The sequence below is a fragment of the Schizosaccharomyces pombe genome (assembly GCF_000002945.2).
Source record: "Schizosaccharomyces pombe strain 972h- genome assembly, chromosome: II".
NCBI lineage: Eukaryota > Fungi > Ascomycota > Schizosaccharomycetes > Schizosaccharomycetales > Schizosaccharomycetaceae > Schizosaccharomyces > Schizosaccharomyces pombe.
In genome coordinates, this window is record NC_003423.3 from 1,734,053 (window position 1) to 1,760,548 (window position 26,496).

The following is a 26,496-nucleotide window of genomic DNA, read 5'->3' on the forward strand; positions in this document are numbered from 1 at the left end:
ACAATTGTGACTGGTTTGGACACTTAGGGTAGGGTTACAAAAACATGCTAATTGACCTACCCAAAAATGTTTTGGAACCTTCAACATCGGTATATTGTTTAGTGAATATGTAGCCACTTCCTTAGGTTTCAGTAGATTCTTCCCATTTTTTGTGTATTTTTCTTGCTCCTTCACCGATCACCGACTTTGTCTACAGATTTCTTTTCTTTTCTCCTCACTCGTTGTTTCATTTGCCTTGGCATTTCAAGTTGTGGCATTTCTCCAGCGACGGACTATCAATTAAGGAGAAGCGATCATACATATGAGCGCCATAGATTCATGTGAGCATACAGTGTCTTGGAAGTTGTGTGAACAAAAATACAATGAAGCTACTACACTTCTTTCCAAGTTAAAAAAGCTACTCGGAAACTTTAAAGAAAATTGTACAAGCGTTGTAGTGGATGGCCACAAAAAGCCACGCTCCGAATCAAGAAAGAAATATGATGCTAAGAAACAGCATCAATCGAGTCATTTTGCAACACCTGTAAAGGGTGTTGAGTCCTCCGAACCCACTGAAAAGAAAAAAAGGAATAAAGAGGCTCTTTGGTTGAGGGCCAGGCAGAAAAAATGGAAAGAAATCTTCGAGTTATGTCAAAAAATAACTTCCCTTCTTGGTGGAACTATTTTGATTGATGTTTCCTTTTCTATGGAAAAAGATGTTTTGACGTATTTGTGGATGCGGGTGCATTACCAAGTTATCTCCTTTTTTAAGCATCGTATCTATGAAGCATCTACCCAACATGACCCGGAGCTTTTAAGCTCACTTGTTACTATGCATATTCAGTATTTGAACTCAACCATACAGTTTTACACTACTTTGATTGCTATAATTGGTGAATTATATCATTTACAATGTCTCAGTCCATTAACTTCTTTCTTTACATCTTGTGTAACTCCTAAAACGATTTTAGAGTCCCCTCTGCGAAAGCAAGGTTCTCATAATTGGAAAACAAGTACCAATTCGCAATCAAGGCTTGCTGCTCTTTTTTCCTCCATATTTGAAGATTCTTGTTTGGAAGTTGACTCTGTGAAAAGATTACTTTCAGGCTCTCCATCATCCTCTTCTTCTCCATTAAAGAAAGACTCTTCTTCTAATTCACTCACTTACGAACCTGCATTAACTGATCATAAACCACAGTATTTGGTTCTTTGTGTGTATAGGTCTTTGATTTACATTGGCGATGTCCACCGTTACTTGGCTGAGGTTCGTTCTCCAAACGTACCTGATTATCAAGTTTCCCGTAGATACTATGTTATGGCTGCTAACGTAGCACCCGATTATGGTGTTCATTTTCACCAACTTGGGCTAATCGAAGTTGCCGATGCTCGATCTTCATCCAGAAAGTCGTCCTCTGGCCAGAGCAGTTCCCTGAAGGGTAACGTTAATGTAGAGGATAAACGTCTCATTCAAGCTTTACCTGCTATTTCTTTTTTCTTTTTGTCATCCATATCCCCTAACAATGTTGCGGCCTCATCGGCTAAGACTAGTTTATTTATTGCTTTGAAGCGTTGCTTCGGCAAAACTAATGATGGTTCGAATCCCTGTTTATATCATAAGGAATCCTCTGCCATTTCCCTGTTTTTGCGTCTGTATGCAATTGCTTTTAGTAATACTGATGCCGACTACATACAAGACTCTGGTCCTTTATTCAAACGAGTTCGATTTCTTCTTTCTGAGTCACTTAAAAGCGGCTTGTTTTCAGAATCCTCTTTATTACAGATGACATATTGTGCATTGGCTGCAAGGGTTTTAGCTCCATTTATTGGCTTTAGTGATTCTGGAGAACACGGTGAGTCGTATCCGAATTTAAAGCTTGCTACACAAACTACAACTATGTTTTTTGAAGTCCTTTCTGATTCAGTGAATAGCCAGCTTCCTTTACAAGCTCTTACCTCTGGTGTGTCGAGTAAGAAGGACGGTAATTTTGATGATCTAGTCGAACGTCGTCAATATGGATCTCTGTCTTCAAATGCTGTACTTATGCCAATGCTTCTACCTTTGTGTGTTTTGACTTCTTCGTGTTTGCAAAATGGGGACGTCTGGCTTACTAAAGATATTCGAACTGGACTTTCACAGATATTCAATCGTTTAAGCTTCTTTTTGGAGAACACAAATCAAACAGCTCCCGACGACTCTGTTCTTGTACGCTGTTCTTCTAAAAGTATCGGCCTGCTATTCTTTTTCCCTCTTGTTAAGGTTTGTGGAGTTCCTCGTGATACTTTACAGTGGCTTTACTTTTCAAATCATTATCCTTTTAATGAGGAAGGTAAAGGTCCCCAAGTTGATGATTCTGACGCACTGATAACAATTGCGTTAGATTCTTTGTATGTGTTACTGAATATGCGAGCGAAAAGTACACCAAATAGCACATCTTTTTCTTCGCCTCCAACACCCCACAGATCTCCATTTAGCGGACAGGCTTTTACTGGAATGGGATTATCGAATTATTCACTAATGTCCTCATCTTCTTTTCCATCTGCTCAATCTTCTCCTACATCTCCTTTTTTATCTGGAACACCATCCATAGCTAATCAGTCATCTAGTATTGCAAGTCTGCAATTTGGGAGGATGGTGGATAGCCTCGTTGGACCTGTTCAACCTATACCTGCTCAAACTACCGGGTGCTCTGTTCATTCATTACAACAACGCACGTTTTCAAATGAGAGTCCTAGAGCTGTCGATTCTGGTTTTAGTAGGACTAGCACACCATTTAGTGAAAGTACTAGTTCTTATCCTTTAGTGTCTGGGAATCTCAGTTCTTGTGAGACACACTTGAACGGATCTCCGCAAAACGGACATTTACAAGGTGAACGTGTTTTATTCCGCCCATTGAGAAGCCCTGCTTTAAACACATTTTCTACGCCTGCTACGGAACCTCCGGAACATTTGGTTTTGTCTGAGCTATTAAAGAAAATGGTTAACATCAGCAATAATTAAACTGTATTGTTGATTGTAATGTTTCATTAAAAATTCTGAAGTTTGTTAGAAGCAGTCAATTAACTTTGCTGCCAACAACGAACAAATTTCTTGCTTTATTTCTCACGAAGTGAAATAACCCAAAATAATGTATCACGGATTTCTTTGTTTATACACTGTGCTTACGAATTAGAAATGGTTCTTCACTTGCCTAAAGAAAGGCTTTGACTTTTATATAAGTATGAATAGTCATCAAATGGCCTAAAGTGTACGGGTATTCACGACACTTAAATTAAAATATGGTCGATGGGAAAATAAAACGTTGTTTAGTTATCATAGCGCTGTTCTGGTTTGACCTAAACACAAGCAATTAAGGCGCTTCCCAATGTTACAATATATATCATAGAATGGGTTAATTGTTTACATAGGACTGCGTTGAATTCTTTAAATAGAATCTTTAGCCTCGAATTATGAAGTTATCTGACTTGTTGGATATCCTCAGCTTGCCAATTGATTGATAATAAGCATATGAGCTTGGACAGTGAATATTCAATATTTGGTTACTCAGTGCAATTTGTTTTGTGATTCTAAGCAGAAATGCTCTTTATAAACATTTACTGCACTATCTTGAGTTTCTAGAGCTTGTTCTGTATCCAAATTGTAATGACTGGCGATTCTCAAGTGCCAGATCTTATACCTCTTTTTATGTCTTTACCAGACGTTATCGTAATGCCTGGACACAAAACTAAAGTGTAAATTTGTCTTTCCTATGAAATGCTTGGTTTTTCATTAAAGTGTTACGAATTCGAAACATATATCTATGATTTTTGAGTATACACTGGCGGTATCTGTTGTTTAAGATAATTTAGTTTTGAGTTATTCGAGGCAATCAATTTCTTATCAAGTGTGATTCTCTTTTTAGAAAACCAAACTAAAAGTAAATCTATTGATCTTTTCAAGTATTAAGACAACTTGTTTTCTTTTGGATAAAATGCTTTTATTGTTGCATAATAGATTGATAAAGGTACGAAATGTATAAATGCATTATTTTATGTTGAGTACTTTACTCTTTCAGGATTGTGTTTGAGCTAAGCTTCTTGCATCTCTCATTCATCATCACACATCTATATTGAAAGGAAAGAAGGTAAAAAACGAACAAGAACAAAGTGAATACAAAAGAACGAATTGGATTAGTATTGTTATTGCATGAAAGTGATCTTATGACATGCATCACTATCCTATCCAAATAGTTTGTAGAGCCAGTTAGTAATAATACTTTCCAATAATTTGAATATGTGTGGCATGCCATTTGGCACGATTTTGAGAAATACAAAAATAAAATCATCTTGTAAAAGAAGAGCAATTAGCTGCTTTTTTATGTACCAGCTGAAGGAAAAACATTTGTTTTTCGACGTATAAAAAAAAACAGAAAGACATCAGCTTAAAGCTTTAAAGCTAACTTGTTTAAATAAGTTTGTAAGTTACAAGTACAATACTTTCTATTACACTTGGCACTCAAAATCGTGTGGCATATGATTATAACGATGCCTCGGATTTCCTTACTTGGCACTAGGTAATACGGTACACTAACCATGACAATACACTAGACAAACGCGAGCAATCTTCCAGCCCTAGTACCTAAGATCCATTGCAAAATTGTTTTGGTTGCGAGACTTACCTGTTTTATCCATAACCATTTGTTAAAACCTTCCTTTGAAGATTTGAGAAACAGGTATCATTTGTGGACATTGGTCTTTACAATTTCCTTGTTTCGTGATTATAAATATTTTTTCCCGGATTTGTGTTATTTACTATAATTTATTGGTAAATTATAACACAAGTGCTCATCTGCTTATAAAGCAAAAGGATTTTCACGAAAATTCCCTAGAAAGTAACCTGTTGTATTTTTGTCGCTTTTGGTTTCTCTTTGTCATTATACTTGTTTTAATTCATTTTTTAATTTTTAACAATGCTTGGGATAAGAAAAAATATCAGAATATCAGTTAACTTTCTGCAGCGAAGAACCATCACTGTAAAGCAAAAACTGGGCAAGAATAGGCCCCTACCAGGATGGGATCCAAATTCTGAGTATTTTCGTCCAGGACCCACCATGTTAAATCGCTTACAAGAACACTTGCATGATACCATTTTACCGGATGTATTAGCTGCTTCATATCGACATGACATAGATACAGCGTTAAGCACAGATGAACATACACAGAAAGACAGACTTCCAAGGTGGATTGGTGATAACCCTTATTATAAAAACCGGCCTCCTCAGAAAATGCGTGGTAATAAGCCTCTGTTACCAGTAAAGGAGTCCGTTAATCCTAAAAACCTTCCTTCTATTAGCAAAGTTGTCGTCAGCACTATGCATAAAGAAGCACTCGTTGACAAAACGCAGCTCTTGAGTACAATGATGGCATTTCGTTCTATAACGGGTTTGCAGCCCGAAATAGTCTATGCACGTAAGGACGTTTCTCCCTGGAAACTTCGTTCAGGTGTGCCAGTAGGTGTAAAGGTTACTCTAACTGGAGAATCTATGTATACATTTCTTTCAATCTTATCTGAGTTGGTTCTTCCTCAGCTTCATGATTTCAAGGGCCTGAGTCCTACAAGCGGAGATCAAACAGGAAACATATCTTTTGGTTTACCAAGTGAAGTCATGCCTTTATTTCCCCAAATTGAAGCTGTTTATGAGATGTATCCGCACTCTTTACCTGGATTTAACGTAAATATAACAACCAATTCCAAAGATACCCGTTTGGCTCGTTTTTTCGTCAGCAGTCTTATTCCATTTACAGATGGAAATAAGGAAGGCTATGTTGGATAGTAGACAATTTATTTTATATCTACTATACCTAATCTTTTCTCCTCAAGGAGTGAACAAAAAATCCCCTTCTCTACGACTAATGCATACATACGTTTTTGAGTTTTACTTGTTTAAGTGATAGAATTCCCGTAGATATGTGTTATTATATATTTATGTTATCGTTTTCACAAAGTAAATAAAAATAAAAAGTTTTTTCTTGAAAAGGAATAATCAATGGATATTTTTTAAACAAACTGAACATGTAAAATAGTATTTTTTTAGTAACTAAACTCATAATGGTATTTATCAAGGACATTCACAAAATCATTAAAAACATGAATATTGTAGAAAAATATAGCAACTTAAATCATACGGTTTATAGGTTAAATAAATTCATTAGTTCTAAATGGCATAAATGCAATGATAATGATGCAAAAAAACATAAAAAAGATAGATCGTAAAATAATGTTTCTGTTTTCATCATAACTTAGCCGGCTTATGAAACGAACGGGTGGCTCAACAACTCTGATGCTGTAGGTCTAAGATTACAATCTATGGCAAACGTTTTCTCAAGGAAATCTATGGCCGATGAAGAAATGTTAGAAGGGAATTCCGGCAGAATGTTCTCCCCAATTCTGAAAATGGCCTGCATTTGATCACAATTCGGATAAGGGTGCTTACTAGTGAGCATCTCGATTACCAAACATCCCAAAGACCAAATATCTGTTTTCTCCGTATGCATAGTTTGCTTCACCACTTCGGGAGCCATCCAAAAAGAAGAGCCTTGAAAAGAAGGGCGAGCACCACCCGTCTTCGTAGAGGTACTATTTAGTTCAAGTTTCTTCGATATCCCAAAGTCCGAAATTTTAATCTTCCCTTTATTATCAACCAAGATGTTCGCACCTTTTATATCACGGTGTACAATGCCGCGTGAATGAAGGTATTCTAAGCCTTTAAGGGTTTGCTTAATAAAGTTCTTGACTAGCGTTTCCTCAAAGCTTCCATACATTGTAAGCAATCCGGCAACCGACCCCCCAGGAACATATTCCAAAAAAATGTTCAAGTGGTCCGAATTTAAGTTAGAACCGAGATATTGGACAATATGCTCATGAGACAACTCCTGTAGAAGAGCAATTTCACCCGCTAATGCATCTAAAAGTTTGGCATGGCGGTCTTTTGATTCAGAAACAGAATCTAAGATCACTTGCTTAACAGCCATCAACTCACCACTAGATGCATTCATACCGAGATAAACTTGTCCAAACGATCCTGAACCTATTAACGCACCACGTATCCATTTGATAGACTGATCATCAGTGTCCTCTTCAAGTGTATTTGTGTCCTCACTTGTAGTGGAAGTTGGAGAAATTGGGGATGGTTGCTCAATAAATGATGGGGATGAACCAGGTGAAAAGGAAAGTACTTGATGGTTGCCATGCGCGCTTTCTGAAAAAACATTATACTTCGACGATTTTTCATTTCCGTTGGACTGGTATAAAGGTTCCACACCAACCATGGTTATGGATTTTTGAAGCGATGGTGGTCTAGAAATACGCTGAGTAGAAGATACAGTAAGTGGAGGATCAAATCCCCTATCAATCCTAGGAAGTCGGTTAACATCTTCAGCAACAGAAATCCTCAGAGAGGAAAGAGGACAAACCAATTCGGAAGGGCGAGCCCGCCGAGAGCTTCTTGGCAAAATTTCTTGACCAAAATTACCAAGATTGTGCCCTTGAGACGTACGTATGCTAAGGTTTCTACGAAGAGAGTTTGATATTGTTTTTTCCAGTAGCTTTGGTTGATGATCGGGGAAAAAATCGGAAATTCTAGAATTAATAAGCTCGCTAGGAGGTCGCTGGTAGGATTCAAATGGTTTCGCATTATTTGAGCGGACACTTCGTTTCTGAGTGCTCGTGGGAAGAACAGAGGAAAGTTTAGGAGAAAGGGAGGACTGTGATGATAATGCTGCCGGTTGAGCCAATTCAATCTCCCAAGAACGGCGGAGGTCTTCAAACGATGGACAAGGCTTTTCTTTTGGCACAATAATTAACCTGTCGCGTTCCGGTGAAGATGAATTAAAACAAATTTGTTTAAATTCTTCTTCAGTAATCAGCTTAATTCGACTACTCTGTGAAACGCATACAATGAATTTTGAAGCATCTTCAAGGCTAAACTTTTTCAAAGCAATAGCGAGTGTTTTCTGGTAATCTCCTCGTGATTGAACTGCTCGAGTTTGCCCGTTACAGGCAATAAACCTCAGTATACATGGACGTGGAAACTCTCGTAAATAGTCTCTTTGTTTTAAAAATTGTTTGCCTTTGGCGGTGTTTTCAATGCCTAGGTCTTTCAGTAAAGGCAAGGTTAAATGATTTAGGTGTCGTCCTTCAATGTTATTTTGTGAAAATTGTTCGATATACTTCTCCAATCCGATACTTTTCAACCATTCTGCTACCTCCTTCGAGGTATAATATTCCATAAATGCAGGAAAGTGGTTGTACAACGTATAACTTCTAAGTTCAAAGTTGGTAGCATTTACGTTTAACCTGCCTCCCTTAGTCTCGTGCTCTTTGACGTAACAATATAACTATACACTTTATAACCGATATTAGTTTCACTAAATCTCATTACCAAAATGAAGCTGCCAAAAAATTCGTAAAGGCTGCTTGTTTATATAGGTATTGCAATTCTCACCCGGCACAGATTCAGATATCTATTAAATAACACTTACGTACATATACGAGTTCCACAAGGAGTCTAAATATCGACGAGAAATTGTAATCAGATATTAAAATCTAAAACTTTCGTATAAACCATGTGTAGCAAGTGAATAATAATCTTTCTCTTTATCTGCAATACAAATGTCGTTAACCACCGTTCAGATACTACTGGTTTAAGGTACGAACGTAAAGTACTGTTTTAACAATTTCAATGTTTCAATCGGTTTCAGAGGACGGCAAGAATCGCGCACTAAAATTAGCAACCCGCAAATGCGCATTCTGAAAGCGATTTTTGGTTTGTAACACAATCACGACGGATCGTACAGATCTTTCAAAAAAATCAAAATTATAAGTGCCAAAAATATATGTGTGGGACTTCAATTTAAATTGTTTGATGTGACAATGGTTCGAACATAAAACCAAGCAATGTTTACCAAAACAAATTTCGAGATACGGTCGGCAATTCAACCATAACAATAATTTACAAATAATAATAAACGTCGGAAGCAAAAAAAACGGGAATGGAAGTGACTAGGGTTTAAAAGTTTCAAAAGAATGCATTGCGCGTAATTCATCAATCAGCGAGTTTAAAATGCAATCGTGGAAAAGTTCTATAAATGTGGTTTACATACAAAGGAAGGAATGAAGCCAGTTCTGTCATGTACAATTTGACAAAGATGAAATAGAGCCATCGAACGCGATGATTTTACGAATAGAAATTCCTCATCCAAACAAGCCGTGCCACATATAGTAAAACAAGACTTGGAATAAGTGTGACGTGAACCAAAAACCATCATGAACATAATAAACACAGTCAAGTTGGGGTATGGAAGCTTTGACTTTCAGCAAACATGCAATAATAAACCCTGTCGGTAAGCTCAACCCAGTATAGTTTAGCAACATGATGATCAAAACAGCTGCCTTGTACAGTAACTTAGATTAAATAAAGTAACAGTAGCCGAAGCTACCATTATCCACCTCTTTTAACCACTGTCTACATAGGTTTTGCTTTTGTATTAAACAAGAAGGGAGCGCTTATCAACCATAAAGGATTTCTGCACAAGAGCTGATAAAGTTGCAAACATAACAGGTGAACAGATATGCTAATAATGAACTCGACTCAAAGCTTAGCTTCTTGGTAGCGTTTAAGCTTGCATACTACAAATCAACAGATATGTCAAAAGTTAGCAAAAGTCAAAACCTCCAACCCAACGTTAACCACCGAAAAAGAAATAAGTAACCAAATTCGTTCGATGTCAATGAAACATATATGTCTATCAAAAAAGAGATATAAATAAAAAATTTAATGAAATTCTTTGAAATAATGGCATAATGGCAATATGACCCAATACACACCATATATACTAACAAGAACTGGTTCAGCTCACTTCTCCAAATCCATTACGAAAGACCCAAAACACAAAAACAACTTCAAGAACTGCCATTCGAAACAGCATTATATTGCCAATATTATTTAACTGAGGGAGTATGTTGTATAGGTCGTTATTAATACCAAGAAGCATTTGACATCTTCAAAATATATGTATATATAGTAGAATCTTCAAATTATTAAAGTTACTCCTTCTCATTTGATCCAAAATAATCATCCATCTCCTTGTCGAGCTCTTCGGCGGATTTTTTAGGACGATTAGGAGTTCTACGGCGGCGTGTAGTCTTCCGCTTGGAAGATTTGGCGCCATTCTTGCTAGCAGTGGCGCTAGCGTTGCTGGCAGGACTTACACGTGCAGCCAAAGAATTCAATTGACGACTAGGATCAAGGATTATCTCAACCTTCATTTTTCTAGTGCCATCAACCAAACGACCCTCATACTGTTCATAAGCTCGAGTGGCATCACCAGGACGAGAAAAAATGATAGTTGCAATACCTTTCGAACGACCGTTGGGACCGTAAGCCAAGGAAACGCGTTTGCAAGGTCCTATGGATTTCACAAAAAGCTCCTTAACTTGAGCCTCGGTAACGTCAGTAGGTAAGTTAGAAACAATAATTTTAGATTCCTCAGAAATGACGGATTTAAGGGCAGAGGCAGTGTTCACTGCGGGTTTCGCGTTCTTTGTTGGCTTTGGCTTGTTAGAGCGCGCACGACGCTTTCTAATACCTCCTTTAGGCTTTGAAGCAATTATGGCGTCCAAGGACTGATCTAATTCCATAGACATTTTTATCGAGTTACTGTTGGGTAGTTAGTTGTTGTTAGGTGGTAAAGTGGCGGGTGGGGTTTACAACTGATCAGGATCTAGGTAAGGGTAGTACACAAGGTGTCGATATTTAAAATTATTATTTTGTAGATTCCTAAATATATTTAGCGATGTTGAACGCTTACTTTAAAGTCTTCAGAAATTTGACAAAAAAATAATATTACAAATTAAACTTACTTTACACTTTATTGGCATCAGAACTAGGATGGACGCGTTCACTTATAAAAGTTGAGAGATTATTGATAAAACAGAATTTATTGTTTTTTTGGAAAGCAATTTTTGTAACCATAATACCAAACGTTTGATATGATGCCTACACGATTAGATAGATGCAAACGCTTCGCCGCTTCTTGGTAGCTTAACAATGCAGAATCTAGACAGAAGAATAACGATTATGCAATTTTTAGAAACACGGAAAACATTCAAAGACAACATAATTCAGAATTAAAAAGCACGATTCAGTGCAACAGAATCAAGTATAAGAGATTATATAAATCCGTTATCTCACTAGTAGACATACGACGAATGCGCAATAAAACTAGGTAATCATAACAAACAGTTTGGGAGTTGGAAAATCGCAATAAAAAATTTTATGCTTAATCCTTAGAAAACAGCAAGCAAAGGTTTCTCATTTAAGTATCAAAAGGAGAAAAAATAAACAAAATAAGGACAAAAACGATGCCCGAAGTAAAATCTTTGCTAATGAAACAGAAAAATAAACTCAAAGCATCCATGGGCCTTTTCATCTATTCACAATGTATTTCTTGATGAAGCTAGTTGTATAAGTAGACTACTAATTTTTGAAGGCGAACTTTAAAAAGGAAATCCGCGATCCCTATAGTAGTAGCGGATGTATATACATCAAGCAGTATTAACAAATCAGAATTGCATCAAAAGATATTCCAATAGATAACAAAGCCACACGAGAAAGCAAAATAAAAGTCCAACGACAAAAATAAAACAGATACTGATAAGAAGTTGGTTCCTTTTTTTCGGTATACTACTTTTCAATTTTTTTTGGGAAATTTTTTTTTTCTCTGTTAAAATTTGAAAAAATAAGAAAGTAGAAAAGCAAGATCAAACGGCAAATTAATTTCAAGAGAGCCGAATTCATCACGGAGATGATTAGAGAATACAATATGACGGGTTAAACAAAAGTTCCCGTCATACAATATGAAAAGAGAAAAAAGTTACAAGAATAACAAAAACACGTAAAGTGTTTATAAGCGCAAGGAAACGAAAAACAAACCCCGTCAAGCAACAACACCCGCAGAAAGTAAGCACGATCACTAAGTCATTGCATAGCGATTGTACACTGGATAATATCCCACGGGTGTATAGGGATAATAGTAGTTGCAATTAGAGCAAGAACGTCCAGAAGAGGGCGATGGTGGTGCGTTGGTGCTCAACGTAGTAGGGCTATAAGTTTTTTGTTCACCAGAGTATGTAGCGTTTGAGGAAGTAAACAAAGAATAAGAAGCACTCCACCACTCCCATGCCTTTTGACCACGAGGACCGGGACTAAGATTCCAGGACATGCTAGCTAGCCAGTCTTGTTCAAAGCTGTTCAACAAGGCAGTACGGAAACCAGTAACTTGCGACCAGGATTGATTGGTAAACGTATTGTCATCCAAAAACTTATTAGCCAAAATCAAGGCGGTCGTTAAAAGAGCACATATTTGGAAGAATAACGACTCCTTAGTCCACTGGTTTACAAAATCAGTCGTTTGAGATGCGGCGTCAAGACGATCGGAAAGGTATGACAAGGCAAGCAAGCAAGAGGCACGAGGTAAACGCGTAGACGTCAAAATTTGTGTAACGACCTTACGGAAAGAAAACACAAGACCAGGTAAAGAGTTAGCAAGAGAATGCATTTGAGCATTATTCAGGAAACGAGCATACAACTTACAAGTCATGATAGACAAGTATTCCACCATTTGATCCATCTTGTAATCCAGTTTAGCAGCAACACCTCCGGTATAAACGGTTTCTTCCTGATCCTCCATGTTAGTTTTGCAGACAGGAGAAATACGTTGTTGAACGTTAGCAACCGAAGGCATGTTAAGATTACCTGGGATTGTATTATCAGTCTCGGAGGTAGTAGTGGCGGTATTGTTGGTTACAGGCACATCTGCTACGGGATGTCGAGACTGATAAAAGGAAGGAGCACAATTGTTAGCAATCAAAGGGGCGGAAACGTTGTTACATGCAGCTGATACATTCACCGAATTGCCAAATTGATCTTGGTTAGGATTATAGGCAACGGCAGAGTCAGGCATATAGCGTTGCTGGGAGGGTGGTGGAGGTGCGGCAGATGGAACCGACTGATAAGATGGCCAGTAATAGTTTAGAGGCGCAGAAGGGTAGAGACGTGGTTGAGGTTGCTGTAAACGGTGCTGCGACAGAAGGGAAGGAACAGCGGAAGGATGATGAGAGGAGGAAGGGATGGAGAAGCCCGACCTTACCGAAAGCGTATCGGGCACAGAAACGCCAGGTAAGAAGGACGGACGACGCTGGCCAAGACCATACATAGGAGCATGACTCAACAAAGCAGCAACCGAAGAAGCAGAGTTTGCACTATTGCTGGACGAAACAGGAGCAAACATACTCAAGCCGGGGGCAGCCAAAGGAGGCTGAACTTGAGAACGTGAAGTGTGCTGATAAGGAAACGACATTGCTGAAGAATTTCGAAAAGGAAAGCAAATTGAAGAATTAAAAAAAAAATTTTTAACTCCTTTGCTATTCTACCTAATCAAGTCTTTTTCGAGTTTTGTAATCGATTTCTTGAGTACTCCTTTCAAGGAAAGAAGAATACAAAGGAAGAACGATAAAAAAAAATGAAAAAGAGATAAAGAATGCTCAACAATAAGAAATTTACCCAAGAGACAGGAAAAAGACTTATTAACACTCACTTCTAGCAAAACCCGACCAAGGAATGCTTGTTTCGCTGGCAAATAGACGAGGCTTAGTAAAAAGCTCGACTTCTGCAAAAAAACTGCTAATATAGAAGGAAAAAAATAGGATTGAACCCTCCAAACTAAATTTTACGGTGGTTGGTTGTGCGCAGGTTCTGAAAAGCTGGTAACGCAGTTGAAAATGCTTGCAACTTAGGAAAGAGAATTTTTTAGGAATAAAAAATTTCACTTTGTTAAGCACTGAAAAATAGCGTAGCGTTGAAGATTATTCAGCAAGAAAGTTAAACCCAAATTAAGATATCTAACGTAATAGATCGGTTAGATAACTTTATGGATTTTAATTAGCAATTGCCGGTGAGGAAAATTGGGAGCGAGGTAAACAAACAATGGGACAAGCAGGAAAAAAATCAAAGAAAAATAAGTTAAACGTAGCAAGACAAACAATAAGTATGTAAAGAGGAGAATTTGAAAGTTATCTAAATAAAGAAACAACTTGAGAAGTAAAAATCGAGTAGAAAGTGAAATGAAATGGAAGGAGCAATTAAAGAGGAGAGAATAAACAAGAACTGAGTATGATAGACGAAAAGTAGACGGAAAAAAGAAATTAAAGAGACAAGAGAAAATCAACTGGTGGATGTCTTTGTCGTATAAGAAAAGATGTATAAATAGAAATCAAAGATTAAAAAGGGAGGTAATGTTTACTTCAGCAAGTTGAGAAAAAAAAATTCAACAATTAGCTTTTCGAGACAATTTGGAGTGAAACGAAAAAAAAAGTAAAAAATAACAGTAAACAACAAAAACTGAAAAAAAAGGGGAGATGAAGAGCGAGTAAAGAAATCGGGTTTGTAATTATAAAAGGATAAGTAGGGATGAGCGATTAGATGAATGAAAAAACAGAGAGAGAGAGAGAGAGAGAAAAAGAAAAAAAAAAGGATTAAAAAGTAAAAGAAAAAGAAAAACAGACTACAAAATGTAAGCTGAAAAAAAAAAAAAAAAAAAAAAAAAAGTTGTTCAAGTCTCAAGACAGTATACAGTACGCAAACTTTTTTGAATAAGGGCTAACCAAAGCACTGAGTGAAGAGTGTATTGGCAGTTGGGGGGGAAGCCGTAGAAAGAAAGCAAGGCAGATGCTTTATATATATATATATATATATAACTATATGTACTTGAGTAAATAAATAAAAAGATGCGCGCATAAATACAATTGTAGCAGCGAAAGAAGAAAACGTAAACAAACAAACCAATGAAAAATTAGGAAACCAATGACAGCATGAATACTCAGGAAAATGAGAGAGAGAAAACGAAATTAAAAGAGGAGAGTGAAGGCACAGTAAAAGGAAAGGGAAACAAAATAACAAAGCAAAGCCAAAACAAAAACAAACGATGCTAGAAAAGAAGAAGGCGCGAAATCAAGGGCGCGCAAAAGAACAATTAAGAGTGTAGAGAAGAAAACGCGTGAAATTAAAAAATAAAAGGAAGAGAGGAAATGGGGAGGAAGGAAGGAGAAAACGCAAGCAAAGTTTGTTGATGTATATAGGCAAAAAGCCGTCGGAGCCAGAATGAGCATTAACGGAGCACATGAGAGGGAGACAAACCTTGTTGAGTGGAGAGTGGAAGGAGGGAAATGGAGGAAATCGTTAAATGGGATAATGAAAGAGAGAGAGAGAGAATAAGAAAAAAGAGCGAGGAAGAGTGGAGTGGTTGAGGGGAATAGTGGGGTGAAAGGAGGAGGAAGGAAGAAGGAAGGGAATGCAGGGAGTGATCGTTAAAGATTTGGAAGAGAGTGGTTGAATGAAACGGTGAATACGATAGTGAAATAGAAGGAGTCGATATGAGACTACGTGGATTGTCTTGTCTTACTAGTTCTAGGTAAACATCTGTAGCAAAAGATTGGTTCCTGCTGTTTGAAAATCATTTCATTTATTGGAGAATACGGTGGAGAAAGGAAGATCGCTAATAAGAAAAGGGAGAGGAAATTATCATAGGTTATGTTTGTTTTATTTTACATTGATCTATTGAAAGAAGGAGGTGCAGAGCGATTCTTGAAAAGGTCGTTTACGGTACTATGTTAGAAATTGTTAATGAATCTATTGGAAAAAGAAAATCACCCCAAGCGCTAACAAGTTGAAAGGAGCAGGCAAGAGAGAGTGCAAGGCAATAGACGGATGCAGAGTTGTGGCAAAGGAGGTGCGGAAGGAGCAGTGCGGTGAGGTAGAGAGGTCGAGAAAGCGACACTGTTGTAATAGGAAGAAAAAGGAGTGTTAGGGATGGCAATGGCCGAAGAAGCAAAAAAATAAACAAACAAGAAAAAGAAAAAGAAAAAAGACAAAAAGACAAAAAGAGTAGGCAATACACATGAAGAACAAATGATAAAATAAAAACTAGACTACGAAATAAAAAATAAATACTGAACTGTGAAATAAAAACTAAATTATGAAATGAAAAAATAATAAAATAATAAAATCAAAAAAAAAAAAGAATAATCATAATAAATGATAAATTAAATTTTTTCTTTTTTTTTTTCTTTTTCTCTTTTTTTTTATTTTTCTCATTTTCTGTCTCCTTTTTTAATTTCTTCAACCTGTCACATCATGAATATTGCTGCTGCCTTCTTTGCAGTCGAATGAAGAAATTAAAAAAATTTCTTTCCCACTAATGATGCTCCAATTGGGGTGGTAAAGGTTTGAGGGATGAAAGAAAAAAACAATTTTTTTTTTGCTGCCGATGTAGCGACGGAGGAATCTGTCACAGCAACAGCAACGATAGTAGTATTCCATCGTATTTTATCCCATACCATCATCATATCTCGTCCATTGTAGCTAGTAATAACACAATGATCCTATATGATTTGAATCAATACTGAGTGTGCTAGATATACACTTATACTTTTTGCTTCACTCTTAAATTCTCACTTCTCTTAAATGTTCACTTCTCTTAAATTCTCACTTCACTCTTATACTCTCACTACTGTAGTTTTTACTACTACAGTATTGATTACTACTACCAAATAAGGGGTATTTTCTTCCTACTGTAGCATAGTCTATTCTACTCTACGCTTCACTGCACTGCACTGCAATGTATTACACAAGCAAAATCATTTAACAGTCCATTTCTCTGTATACGCTACAATGCCTTATGAATGTTTAACATTTGACCAAGAGACTGTGTTTCACAGCACTTGGGGTTCCCCCACTTGACGCCTTGGGCTAAACACTGGGGGGGAGAGAAGGAGGGGGTTTGCATAGGGAAGAGGAAAAGACGGTTATGTTATTGCTTGATTAAGGAATTTCTTGTTTTATGGTTTCCTTAGTAAATGCCGCCATTCGGTGACCTCCACCTTTGGTGTCGAGGTTGAGTTTTCTAGATAAATAAACAAGGATGCTACGCTCGTCATCGCCGCTCATATCGACCCTTTTCAACAAGTTCTGGCTTGGACGAGTTTGTCCAGTTTAGGGACTCTCCGCAGCTTAATAAATTTGACTCCCGGAGGAATCAGAAGATGACGTTGACAAGAAAAAGCGGACACATTAGGGCTAAAAAAGCCAAATCGCCAAAAGTCTCGAATGGGGATGCGTTGCGATGCGATAAATGAGAATTACGAGTCGCAGTACAAGCACGGTCGAGAGAGAGAGAGAGAAAAAATGCAGTAGGAGGAAATAGAGAGACGAGATAAAGCGACAATATAAAATTCAAATAAAAAGACTTCGAAAATGGATTCAAGATTGTAAAATATGCACAATCATCAAAATAATTACCCAATTCATCTTTACAAGAATATTCAATTCATCTTTACATTATCACTATAATCATAACCACAACTTTAACCATCAAAACAATACACACCAACAAGAAAAATTCACTAAATTCTACCACCTATACATATTTAAAAAACAAACAAACAAACAAATACCAACACCAACACTTATATTTCATATGCTGTTCACCTCTGGTATTCCTCTTGTCTATACCTCTTCTCTTCTTCTCTTCTCCTCTTCTTCTCTTCTCCTCTTCTCCTCTTCTCTCGTCTAACTTTGCTTCACCTTGTTTTCTTACCTCTCCCCTTCCTCCTTCCTCCTCCCTCTCCTTCGCTATCTTCTCCTTACCCCACACCTCCCCACCCTCTCTATCCTTCCTTTAACCCCCCATCACCATTGCCCTCGTTAAGTTACTTTTTAGACTTCTCTCGTTAACCTTCATCCTTTCGAGCGCTCCGCCTTTCCACCTCGCCCATCTCCTTCCCCTCCTACCAGCAAGCGCCACCATATTTCTCTATCGACTGCGTTATTCTGAATTACAAAGTGGATCCCTTCCTCGTGCTCCTTTTACCCCTCCCTTTTCTCCAATTTTACCATATCGCAACTGCACTCGAATACGTAACAGCATATATATATACGAAACGTACCGCCCGGAGATCACTCCCCTCCTCGAGTATTTAGCTAACCCACACCCCGCGTTTTTCATTTTTAACCGCACACCACACCACCATACTCAAAGTAAATCAAGCTCCACCGGTAGTATCCCCATACTACCAGTGTGTGACAAAGTGAAAATTTTTTAATTTCAAGGCTTCAAGACTTGTTTGCTTGCTTTCTTCCATTTGACTTGGGTTTTCATAGCATTTCCTTCAGTTCTCTGCGTTGCCTGCTACTTTGGGATTTCCTTAGAGTCGTAAATTTTTTTTTTTCTTTCCCAATTTTTTCAATTTTCTCTTTTCATTCTTCCTTTTATTATTATTTTATTTTTAGTTTTATTCTATTTTATATTTTTCTCCCTTTCCTTTCTTTTCCTTCATTCTTCTTTTTTGTTTGTGGGTCTGTTTTTATTCTATTTTTTCCTCTTCTACTTCTTCTGTATTTTCCTTACATCCAACTTTGGAAAATCTCATCCATCCGTCTTACATTGCCTCGACTTTGTATCGACTGTTTTTTTCTCACCTCATCTGCTTTGCTTTGCTTTGCATTTTCGGATCTCAATCCGGTTCCTGTTGTATTCGGTCCGTTAATTTTTAAATTTGTCGCCTTCTCGCTACATCATTCCTCTCTTCGTTCGATCGAGGGATCCGTCTTTTTTCTTTCGTCAACAAATTGACTTGTCTATTCTTCCTCCTCTTTCTCCTTTTCTTTTTTGTCCATCCATTAGTCCTTCTGTGTGTTCGTCTTCCATTGCCACTCACATAATCGTCTTGTTGGATCCTTTTTCTTGACTCCCATTCAATCGCCTTTTTTTTATCTCTTCGTATAACTTGTTGAAAGTTTGGCTGCTTTTTTCTTTTTCAAGCTTTCTTCCTCTTCGTCCTATACTTTACTCCGCCTTTAGAAGCTTTCTTCCCATCCGCCATATCTATATCTATTTTATCTATTATTATATATAGGTGATCTTGTTATATTGTTTTCCTTTTCATTGGTTCCTTCATTGGCATTTTCTATCAATCTCTCTTCTTCGTTTACATTGCCTTCCTCCTCGTAAACATTTTCCTTTTTTGGCTCTCATCTGTCCAACAAAGGATCCTGCTTATTCCTCTTTTTTACTTCAATTCTTTTTATTATTATTTACAAAGTTATTTTTTTCCCAAGTTGTTTTCGTAATCTTTGGAACTTTCGTTTGGGCTCCTTTGAAGCATTCAACTATATAACTTTGAATTTTATTTTTTCCAATCCTCTCTCATCGTTGAAATTTCTTCTCGTTATTAACTAGAATTCCTCTAATCTTCTTTTTTTTCTCTTCCAGCGATTTTTTTTTATTATCTTCACTATTACTATTATTATTATTATTATTATTCATTTTTTTCTTTAAACGGTCGTTTCTTTCTCTTTCTTGGGTGAAATAAGCTATTTTTTATTAAATACTACCCTTACTCGTGCTATTTTTTTCTTCTCTTTTTTTACTTCTCCTTCTTTGCCGTGCTCTGTTTATTACTTCGTCATGTCCGAAGCCACCACTGCCACAACAACCGGTAAGCCATCCCGCTCTACCAAGAATCCTGACGCTCCTCGTCCTTACAAATGCCCACTATGCACCAAGGCCTTCTATCGTTTAGAGCATCAAACCCGTCATATTCGAACGCATACGGGTGAAAAGCCTCATGTTTGTACTTTTCCTGGGTGTGCCAAACGATTCTCTCGTAGCGATGAATTGACGAGACATGCACGCATCCATACAAATGCAAACTCTAGAAGGAACGCTGCTGCTGCCGCTGCCGCTAATAATTCTGCTAGAAGCTCCAATTCTCCTGCTGGCAATTTAGAACCATCTACAAACAATGCTGGTGTGCATATGACCAATGCTTCAATGAATCCTAATGTGAATCCTTCCTACCCCGTGTTCATTCCTCAAGTTGGCATGTCGGTTGCACCTCCCGTCGCCACTGCCGCCGTTTCCATGAGTTATCCTCACCATTACTCGGCTTCAGTGCAACAACAACAAGCTACTTTCGTTAGTAATGGACAGCCTCACAACCTACCCGCTCAAGCTCAACCTGCCACTATCTACGGTATTCCCGATGCCCTTCATACCACTCAAAATGGTACTACAATCCATGTTACGGGTACCCCTCCGGGTGCTGTTTCTCAACGCTCGGAACCCGATTCCAGATTGTCGTCCATGAACGAGATGCAATTGTTGGCTTCAGCGGCTGCTAATCAATTGGATGCTGCCCCTAGAATCACTCCTACAAAGTCTTCGGGTGTTAATTTAATGCCTTTATCTAATGCTCCTTCCCCACCGAAGCAGATGAATGTAGTAGGTAGTCTGCCATCATCATCCAATACTTCTCCTAATCATCTCGCATCGGTTCCCAATAGAGGCTTAACTTCTAACTCATCCACTGGTTCATTTACAAAGTATACTAATGGCTCGAGCAACTCTTTATATAGTAATTCGTCTATGCAGACTCCCTATCTGCCTAGCAAATCTAACAGTAGTACTAGCCTTCATTCAATGTATGGCGTTGGTACTACGGCTTACGCTCCTCAGTCTTTACGTTATGCCCATTACAACTATTTGCCTTATTCTCGACCCAGCGTATCCAATGGCTTTGATGATGATTCTTCGTCAAGTGATTTTGCCCATTTCCGATACCAGCGTCGCTCTCGCCCGGTTTCCCCCTGCAGCACTGCACCGAGTAGTCCTACCTTTTCCACTAGGAGCTTTAGTCCCACCCCAGACGTCACACCTCTCGTTACACCGGCACATTCTCCTCGTTTGAGACCCATGGATGATCCATCTTGCGTTCAATTACCTTCTATCCGCTCGCTTTCTCTACGACCTTCTCAAGTTCCGTTAATTCCTCCTTTGAAGTGTGATCCTAACGCCTTTTCCGCGTCTACACCAGCCTCTGGTGCTGTCTCTCGTACTCCATCGTCCGTCTCTCTGAGCTCGCTCTCCAACGTTAATAGCAGCATGCCTCACAAACCTGCATCCCAGTCGAATGTTGGTCCAGTCCGTATATCATCGAATCGACGATCACGCAAGTTCTCCTCTTCTTCGCGTGTGAGTGTCAGCAACCTTTTGGCCGGATCACCGCCATCTCCTTCTTCATCCACAAAGTCGGCGTCGTCTTCCTATTCCACCACCACACCGGCATTTTCAATAGGGCCGTTAACTCCTATGACCAAGCCCTAACCCAATATTTGCGCTGTGAACGCTAGTTACCTTTGCTTCCTTTAAACCATCTAAACACCTTGGTTGTGTGTTATGCTATTTTATAAATTAAGTATTAAATTTTTTATTAGTATCATGAGTCTCGACATTTGAGGTTCCATTGTTCAGTTTTTCTTTTTTTTTTTGTTTTAAATTTTTTTTAAACTTCTTGGCATATAATTAGTAATGTTATTTTGTGTTTATTAGACTGCTTTCATAGGTGAAAATTTATGTTATATGTTTAAATTACTTCTTGATCAGTGTATGGGTACAATAGACCATAAACTAATAAAGTTATTTTTTTTTACCGATGGTGTTTAATCCTTTTTGCTTTTATTTAGCTAAATTTATTGTATATAAAGTTGTCTGCAGATCTTATCAAAAAGTTGAACTGCAGGATCTACATTAATGACTTTAACTAGAACTACAGCAAATTACCATCATAATTTAACGGCAACTTCACAATTCGTATATAGAATTATTATTTTAATTCAGAAACAAACATCTGATATGAGAGACCTTCAAGTCCTAATATTGTCGCCATAGTTAATATTAATACATTACTACATACTTTGTTAAACAATGATTAGTGACAGTTCGTTTCGGATAATTTTATTCATAAACTATAAGTAAGCTATAAACTATTCCTTGTGCATCTCTCAAAAAGAAATCAGAAGTTAATGGAGAACAAAACAGCTTCCACACAGTTAATGATATCCTTGAAAAAATATAGAACACCTTAAAGTATGGGTCAGTAAAACAGCCAACACAAAAGTCAGACAAACAGACGTTGAAAAAGAAAGAAACAAAAGGGAACGAGAAATCTCAGACTGACGTGCAAATCAGATGGAAAAAGTTTCAGCATACGATGCTCAGTTGAACTATGCTTTTTTGGAATCATCAAAGAAATCCTTTCTCCATTTACTTTTCCAAACGTCAATTCTAACAGTAGAAAACTTACCTTAAAAGTATAACATATACTAAATTCACAAGTCTTCAAGCTTGAAATTTAAGTATCCATACACAAAAGCGCAGTCACAGTGATCAAAATTTCGGCTCACAAATGCCCCAGTATTTGTTAGAAATGCAAGAAGATTAATGGAACAAATTTACTTTAATTCTACAGTTTTAAAGATAAAAAAGAAAGTCATAAACTTTCCAATCCCATAATCCAATTTACCAATGAGATGATTATAATTGATGTTTTAAGAAATCGACTCTTTTATCTTTTGTAAATGCTGCTCAGCATTTGAGGCCGTTGTTTCGTGATATGTTTGTTTCTTTTGTAGTGCTTCAATATCTTCTCTTAAACTTGCCATTTCTGCGTCCAAATGTGTACGTACGGAAGCCAAATCGGATTTCATAAACCTGTAAATAAACAGTTAGTAAATGACTTTACATATAGATTGACAGTACGGTCAATTCCATTCCAAAAGTGCTGTTTTTGCTAATTCCGTATTCTTTCCCTATTTTTATAGAAAAGAAAATAAAAATACATGTTTCATTTTATGACACTTACATCTTTCCAAGAGAAGTATATACGGCCTTATCTTCTCCAACATCCTCTAACTCTTTTTTGGCTAATTCACTTATTTTTAGTGCCCGTTCCTTGGCAGCAATCTGTACCATTATGGTCCTCAGTTGTTGCTGTGAATCAACCGCTTTCTCTTGTATTTGACTAGCTAACTAATATGCCCAAAGCTCATTAGTTTACCATGTAACACAGTTAAAAAGAGGGAAATTCCTAACAAAATAATTCTCTTCTCAATGATGAAATACGTACATTTTGCATTATTTAAAGGAAACTTGGGTATATCTCAAGAACTTATTTTTTTTGGATTGAATTGCTCTTTCCAAAATTATGGTACAAAGAATAGTCCTTTTAATACTTTTTTTATAGACAAATCAAGAACTTTTTCAATATATTTGAATATACCACCTTTACAAGTATATCAAGTCTTAGGCAAAATGTTGGTTAGGCCTTAAGTACAAAGCTGGCATGTTACAAGCTACTTTACACTGCTTTTATTATCGGTACGTTTCGCAAATGTGAATTACATAATACGCCACAATTTGTAATAAATATTTTGTGAAATGTTTTGCCATATCCTTAAGTTCTTCCTTACATAAATTGTTGGCGATGGCGTTCACAAACGAATCTTCATTTCATTCCTTCTCTGTTTCAAATTTTTGTGGAAAAAGCATATCCATATTCTTACTAAATCGGATTTCTGGACTTTTCTATTGCTTTGGAAATCCATTATCCTTGTAGTTCACTCATTTGCGCCTCAAATCCTTTATAATTGGAATTGGCTGTTTACATTGATAATTTAGCATTTTTGCATCATACTCAACCCTTTTTTTCTTCTTTTATATTTGAGTTGTTGAATTTTTTTTCAAGTGACTGTAGTTTTTTCAACATTTTCCGTTTATTTATATTAATCCGCCTTTAAAATAATTAAGGCACATTCAAAGACCAATATAGGAAGCAATAACGACATCATGACTGAAAAACACACCCTTCGCCTCGCTGATCCTTCTGCTATTGATTCAATTATTTCTGTTGATGAGTTTCTACAAATCAAGGAACAATACGATGCAGAACAACCTCTGATTACTTTACAAACCAAATTTAACCTTGCTTGGGCATTGGTACGCTCAGATTCTACACAGCATGTACAACAGGGATTATCTTTGTTCTGCAGCATTTACAAAGATTCACCGGAAAGGCGTTTGGAATGCCTCTACTACATTGCTTTGTCCCATTACAAATTGAAGCAGTATGAAGAATCCCGTCGTTATCTCAATATGTTGTTATCCAAAGATCCAAATAGCCCAGAGGCTTTAAAGCTAAAAAACCGTCTTTACGATGCTGTTACAAAAGGTATGTTTATTTTAATAAAACTTAATGAGGTATCACATATGCATGAATGTTGTGTTTATGTTAGAAAGATGCGTTATAAATAATGAAAAGAATCATTACTAACCCGTTTTTAGAAGGATACATTGGAATGGTTGTGGTAGCTGGTGCAGTGGTGTCAGTTGCAGCTCTTGTAGGTTGGGCATCAAAACGGTTGTTTTCAAAGCGTCGTCCTTAAACCGTAAACGATATTAATCACAAGGGAGCTTTCTTTTGCATAAATTCTTCAATTTTTTCTCCTTACGAACAATAGGATTGTGGATGTATCCTTTTCATGAAACGCGTATGAGTTACGAAGGCTTTGGGAGACATTATAGTGTGCACTTTTTTTAGAAAAAGAAGATTATAAATCGAAGCTTGTTGTTTTTATTATATTATCTTTTCTTCTTACCCAGTTGATAGTTCTGAATTCGCTTGTGTTTCTTCTTAACAGCAGGGTAATAAATTTACCTCAAGGAGGTTTTAGATTGTTATAAAAAGAGAGTGAGTATTTATTATAAAAGCTGAATAAGTTCCTCCTTTTATACTAATTCAAAAGTTTTGTATCGATTAAACCAAAAAATATAATGATGGACATTAATGAATGATTTTACAATCCAATTCCCTCTTCCTGTTTGAACAGTTTATTAAGCCCAATAAAGAAAGAAAGAAAGAGTGTACCTTCGTCGATTTTCCAAGAAAACATCCAAAGACTCAAGTATTTGAGATGATGAGCTTTATAAACGAGATTTTGTTAAGACAGACTACGAAGCCTTTCCTCTAGCTTAGCCACTTGAGACTTCCGACCTTCCAAGTGACGTCCCAAAACATTAAGTTGTTGTTCCAGCATTTTTAAGTCATTATCAATGGCGGAAGCGCTGGGGCCATTTGGTCCATCATTTTTTAGAGATTGAAGGATACCCAACTTATAGTCAAGTACTTTCTGTAAATCACGTTGAATAAGCTTTGACTTATTTTGTGCAATGTTAACATCGTCAGTTTCACGTTGAAGGGAAAGAATCTTTTCGTCCAATTTGGACAGCTCATTTCTTAATGAAATCAGCTCCCAGTCAGAGTCTCTCACATCCCTCGGGGCATCAAGATCACTCTTCGGCTTCGCACCACCCGTAGATGGAGCCATTGTAGGTGAAGAGTAATAGTTATTAGTAGAGTTGTAGGAATCTAAATTATAATCGATATTTCCTCTCTTAAAACTAGCCTTTAAACTGTACGGGACATCATTAGGAATACGGAATCCGTTGGATCTCTGAGTAAGGATGTGCAAAAATACTAAACACTGATCTTTCTGTATGGTTTCAGTACCCTGAGGATTGACAAGTTTCCAAGCCTTCTGAATTTGAGAGTTGGGAACCCCAAAAGGAGTAAATACAGGTGCCAGGCCATTAAAAGATACTTCTCCGTGTTTATTGCAATGTAGGGAGTAAATATCGGAATATCGAATTTTATCGGATGGAGAAATGTACCAATCAAATCCATCTTTTAAAACGGCATCTTCCGGGTCGGTATCAAGCGAAGGTACTTTGTGTAAGAGAGCAATATCATCATTTCCACGAAGAGCATCTCGAGCTGCTACTAAATGCTTTTTGGAAGTAGACACCAACGCCTCGGGTACTCTATCTGGAACGGTTTTGTAAACCTAATGGTTAGAAATGATGAAAATAGACAAAAAAAGAAACCCTAAAAACCAAAGGTAGCCTTTCACAATAAAAACAATCAAACAAGTGGAAGGGATAAAAGAAAAAATGAAGGCTTTACGCAAGCGCCGTCTTCTTAAATCATTCATATCTTATTCCATCTTTTTACATTTATTTAATCCATGCTTCACAGGTTCATTCATGAGTAAAGTAAGTGGTTTCATACCCCATTAATCAAATCAAAGGTGATTTTCATAGCAATTGCAAATTCATCAAAATCAAACATTCCATCATCATCAATATCTATCCATATTCGTAACATTAGCACACGTTCGATTAAACGACTCAGACCGCAAACTCATGTTTTCCGTACCTGCTAAATCCCAAATTTTTTCCAATTTATCGCTTGAAAGCTTACTACTACGGAGGACTCCAGCAGCTTTGGATCCTGATAAATAGCCATTTTCTGGATTCAAGCCGCGAAAAATTTCCCAATACTTATTTTTCTCTTGGGGATCCATTATGTCGAGTTCTAGTAAATTTTAATACCCTAAAATATCTAATTCTCCTGAATCGTGTACGGCCAGTGGAAAAGTAAAAGAACTCAGTATATTGACCTTTCTTTTACCTTTTTCCAATGTTTGCTCATACTACGTGTCTTGTTTACGGTAAGCTCACAGACTACCGGAT

The 26,496-nt window shown here is 37.2% G+C and overlaps 9 protein-coding genes, 20 long non-coding RNA genes and 2 other non-coding genes across 31 annotated transcripts; 12 read left to right on the top strand and 19 right to left on the bottom strand.

Annotated features, from left to right (window-relative positions):
- Positions 1 to 26: 26 nt before the first annotated feature.
- Positions 27 to 388, bottom strand: SPOM_SPNCRNA.5327. Its single transcript, NR_194682.1, has one exon. It is a non-coding gene; the product is annotated as a non-coding RNA (long non-coding RNA).
- Positions 173 to 4,310, top strand: ebs1 (EST1 family protein). The gene has a single exon (NM_001021609.3). The coding sequence runs from the start codon at positions 302 to 304 to the stop codon at positions 2,975 to 2,977; it is 2,676 nt and encodes an 891-aa protein (NP_595712.1). The 5' UTR covers positions 173 to 301; the 3' UTR covers positions 2,978 to 4,310.
- On the bottom strand, positions 882 to 2,074 carry SPOM_SPNCRNA.5328. The gene has a single exon (NR_194683.1). It is a non-coding gene; the product is annotated as a non-coding RNA (long non-coding RNA).
- SPOM_SPNCRNA.5329 lies at positions 2,202 to 2,800 on the bottom strand. The gene has a single exon (NR_194684.1). It is a non-coding gene; the product is annotated as a non-coding RNA (long non-coding RNA).
- On the bottom strand, positions 3,822 to 5,010 carry SPOM_SPNCRNA.1458. Its single transcript, NR_150343.1, has one exon. It is a non-coding gene; the product is annotated as a non-coding RNA (long non-coding RNA).
- Positions 4,590 to 6,045, top strand: mrpl7 (mitochondrial 54S ribosomal protein uL5m). The gene has a single exon (NM_001021610.3). It carries the CDS (start codon positions 4,926 to 4,928, stop codon positions 5,787 to 5,789), a length of 864 nt encoding a protein of 287 aa, NP_595713.1. The 5' UTR covers positions 4,590 to 4,925; the 3' UTR covers positions 5,790 to 6,045.
- On the bottom strand, positions 5,026 to 5,327 carry SPOM_SPNCRNA.5330. Its single transcript, NR_194685.1, has one exon. It is a non-coding gene; the product is annotated as a non-coding RNA (long non-coding RNA).
- Positions 5,457 to 5,757, bottom strand: SPOM_SPNCRNA.5331. The gene has a single exon (NR_194686.1). It is a non-coding gene; the product is annotated as a non-coding RNA (long non-coding RNA).
- On the bottom strand, positions 5,996 to 8,292 carry byr2 (MAP kinase kinase kinase Byr2). The gene has a single exon (NM_001021611.4). It carries the CDS (start codon positions 8,242 to 8,244, stop codon positions 6,265 to 6,267), a length of 1,980 nt encoding a protein of 659 aa, NP_595714.2. The 5' UTR covers positions 8,245 to 8,292; the 3' UTR covers positions 5,996 to 6,264.
- On the top strand, positions 6,750 to 8,503 carry SPOM_SPNCRNA.5332. The gene has a single exon (NR_194687.1). It is a non-coding gene; the product is annotated as a non-coding RNA (long non-coding RNA).
- On the bottom strand, positions 8,503 to 9,991 carry nam1. Its single transcript, NR_150344.1, has one exon. It is a non-coding gene; the product is annotated as a cis-acting regulatory lncRNA nam1, byr2 repressing (long non-coding RNA).
- SPOM_SPNCRNA.5333 lies at positions 8,878 to 9,282 on the top strand. Its single transcript, NR_194688.1, has one exon. It is a non-coding gene; the product is annotated as a non-coding RNA (long non-coding RNA).
- On the bottom strand, positions 9,916 to 10,696 carry mlo3 (RNA-binding protein Mlo3). The gene has a single exon (NM_001021613.3). The coding sequence runs from the start codon at positions 10,658 to 10,660 to the stop codon at positions 10,061 to 10,063; it is 600 nt and encodes a 199-aa protein (NP_595715.1). The 5' UTR covers positions 10,661 to 10,696; the 3' UTR covers positions 9,916 to 10,060.
- Positions 10,207 to 10,693, top strand: SPOM_SPNCRNA.5334. The gene has a single exon (NR_194689.1). It is a non-coding gene; the product is annotated as a non-coding RNA (long non-coding RNA).
- A 1,028-nt stretch (positions 10,697 to 11,724) lies between the features above and the next one.
- Positions 11,725 to 13,764, bottom strand: clg1 (cyclin Clg1). Its single transcript, NM_001021614.3, has one exon. The coding sequence runs from the start codon at positions 13,372 to 13,374 to the stop codon at positions 11,989 to 11,991; it is 1,386 nt and encodes a 461-aa protein (NP_595716.1). The 5' UTR covers positions 13,375 to 13,764; the 3' UTR covers positions 11,725 to 11,988.
- On the top strand, positions 13,064 to 13,392 carry SPOM_SPNCRNA.5335. Its single transcript, NR_194690.1, has one exon. It is a non-coding gene; the product is annotated as a non-coding RNA (long non-coding RNA).
- On the top strand, positions 13,543 to 13,794 carry SPOM_SPNCRNA.5336. The gene has a single exon (NR_194691.1). It is a non-coding gene; the product is annotated as a non-coding RNA (long non-coding RNA).
- Positions 13,795 to 13,825: 31 nt separating this feature from the next.
- Positions 13,826 to 14,057, bottom strand: SPOM_SPNCRNA.5337. Its single transcript, NR_194692.1, has one exon. It is a non-coding gene; the product is annotated as a non-coding RNA (long non-coding RNA).
- A 1,424-nt stretch (positions 14,058 to 15,481) lies between these two features.
- Positions 15,482 to 15,537, top strand: SPOM_SPNCRNA.116. Its single transcript, NR_150014.1, has one exon. It is a non-coding gene; the product is annotated as a small non-coding RNA, paralog of SPNCRNA.118 (non-coding RNA).
- Positions 15,538 to 15,573: 36 nt separating this feature from the next.
- SPOM_SPNCRNA.1460 lies at positions 15,574 to 16,991 on the bottom strand. The gene has a single exon (NR_150345.1). It is a non-coding gene; the product is annotated as a non-coding RNA (long non-coding RNA).
- SPOM_SPNCRNA.5338 lies at positions 16,292 to 17,372 on the top strand. The gene has a single exon (NR_194693.1). It is a non-coding gene; the product is annotated as a non-coding RNA (long non-coding RNA).
- A 110-nt stretch (positions 17,373 to 17,482) lies between these two features.
- Positions 17,483 to 17,984, bottom strand: SPOM_SPNCRNA.5339. The gene has a single exon (NR_194694.1). It is a non-coding gene; the product is annotated as a non-coding RNA (long non-coding RNA).
- A 56-nt stretch (positions 17,985 to 18,040) lies between these two features.
- Positions 18,041 to 21,567, top strand: scr1 (DNA-binding transcription repressor, glucose sensing, Scr1). Its single transcript, NM_001021615.3, has one exon. It carries the CDS (start codon positions 19,537 to 19,539, stop codon positions 21,232 to 21,234), a length of 1,698 nt encoding a protein of 565 aa, NP_595717.1. The 5' UTR covers positions 18,041 to 19,536; the 3' UTR covers positions 21,235 to 21,567.
- SPOM_SPNCRNA.5340 lies at positions 18,414 to 18,837 on the bottom strand. Its single transcript, NR_194695.1, has one exon. It is a non-coding gene; the product is annotated as a non-coding RNA (long non-coding RNA).
- SPOM_SPNCRNA.5341 lies at positions 19,467 to 21,433 on the bottom strand. Its single transcript, NR_194696.1, has one exon. It is a non-coding gene; the product is annotated as a non-coding RNA (long non-coding RNA).
- Positions 21,568 to 21,848: 281 nt separating the features above from the next.
- pfd1 (prefoldin subunit 1) lies at positions 21,849 to 23,206 on the bottom strand. Its single transcript, NM_001356233.2, has 4 exons — positions 23,036 to 23,206; positions 22,772 to 22,938; positions 22,214 to 22,620; positions 21,849 to 21,990 (listed from the first exon to the last, which is right to left on the bottom strand). The coding sequence occupies exons 1-3, from the start codon at positions 23,042 to 23,044 to the stop codon at positions 22,458 to 22,460; spliced, it is 339 nt and encodes a 112-aa protein (NP_001342834.1). The 5' UTR covers positions 23,045 to 23,206; the 3' UTR covers positions 21,849 to 21,990; positions 22,214 to 22,457.
- On the bottom strand, positions 22,070 to 22,170 carry snoZ15. The gene has a single exon (NR_197130.1). It is a non-coding gene; the product is annotated as a small nucleolar RNA Z15 (small nucleolar RNA).
- Positions 22,373 to 23,234, top strand: SPOM_SPNCRNA.1461. The gene has a single exon (NR_150346.1). It is a non-coding gene; the product is annotated as a non-coding RNA (long non-coding RNA).
- Positions 23,235 to 23,407: 173 nt separating this feature from the next.
- fis1 lies at positions 23,408 to 25,177 on the top strand. The gene is made up of 2 exons (NM_001021617.4): positions 23,408 to 24,136; positions 24,250 to 25,177. Exons 1-2 carry the CDS (start codon positions 23,755 to 23,757, stop codon positions 24,348 to 24,350), a joined length of 483 nt encoding a protein of 160 aa, NP_595719.1. The 5' UTR covers positions 23,408 to 23,754; the 3' UTR covers positions 24,351 to 25,177.
- Positions 23,737 to 24,011, bottom strand: SPOM_SPNCRNA.5342. Its single transcript, NR_194697.1, has one exon. It is a non-coding gene; the product is annotated as a non-coding RNA (long non-coding RNA).
- Positions 24,044 to 26,327, bottom strand: end3 (actin cortical patch component End3; the record flags this gene model as incomplete). Its single annotated transcript, NM_001021618.3, has 3 exons — positions 24,044 to 25,808; positions 26,033 to 26,109; positions 26,180 to 26,327. 3 exons carry the CDS (start codon positions 26,325 to 26,327, stop codon positions 24,906 to 24,908), a joined length of 1,128 nt encoding a protein of 375 aa, NP_595720.1. The 3' UTR covers positions 24,044 to 24,905.
- Positions 26,328 to 26,496: the final 169 nt, after the last annotated feature.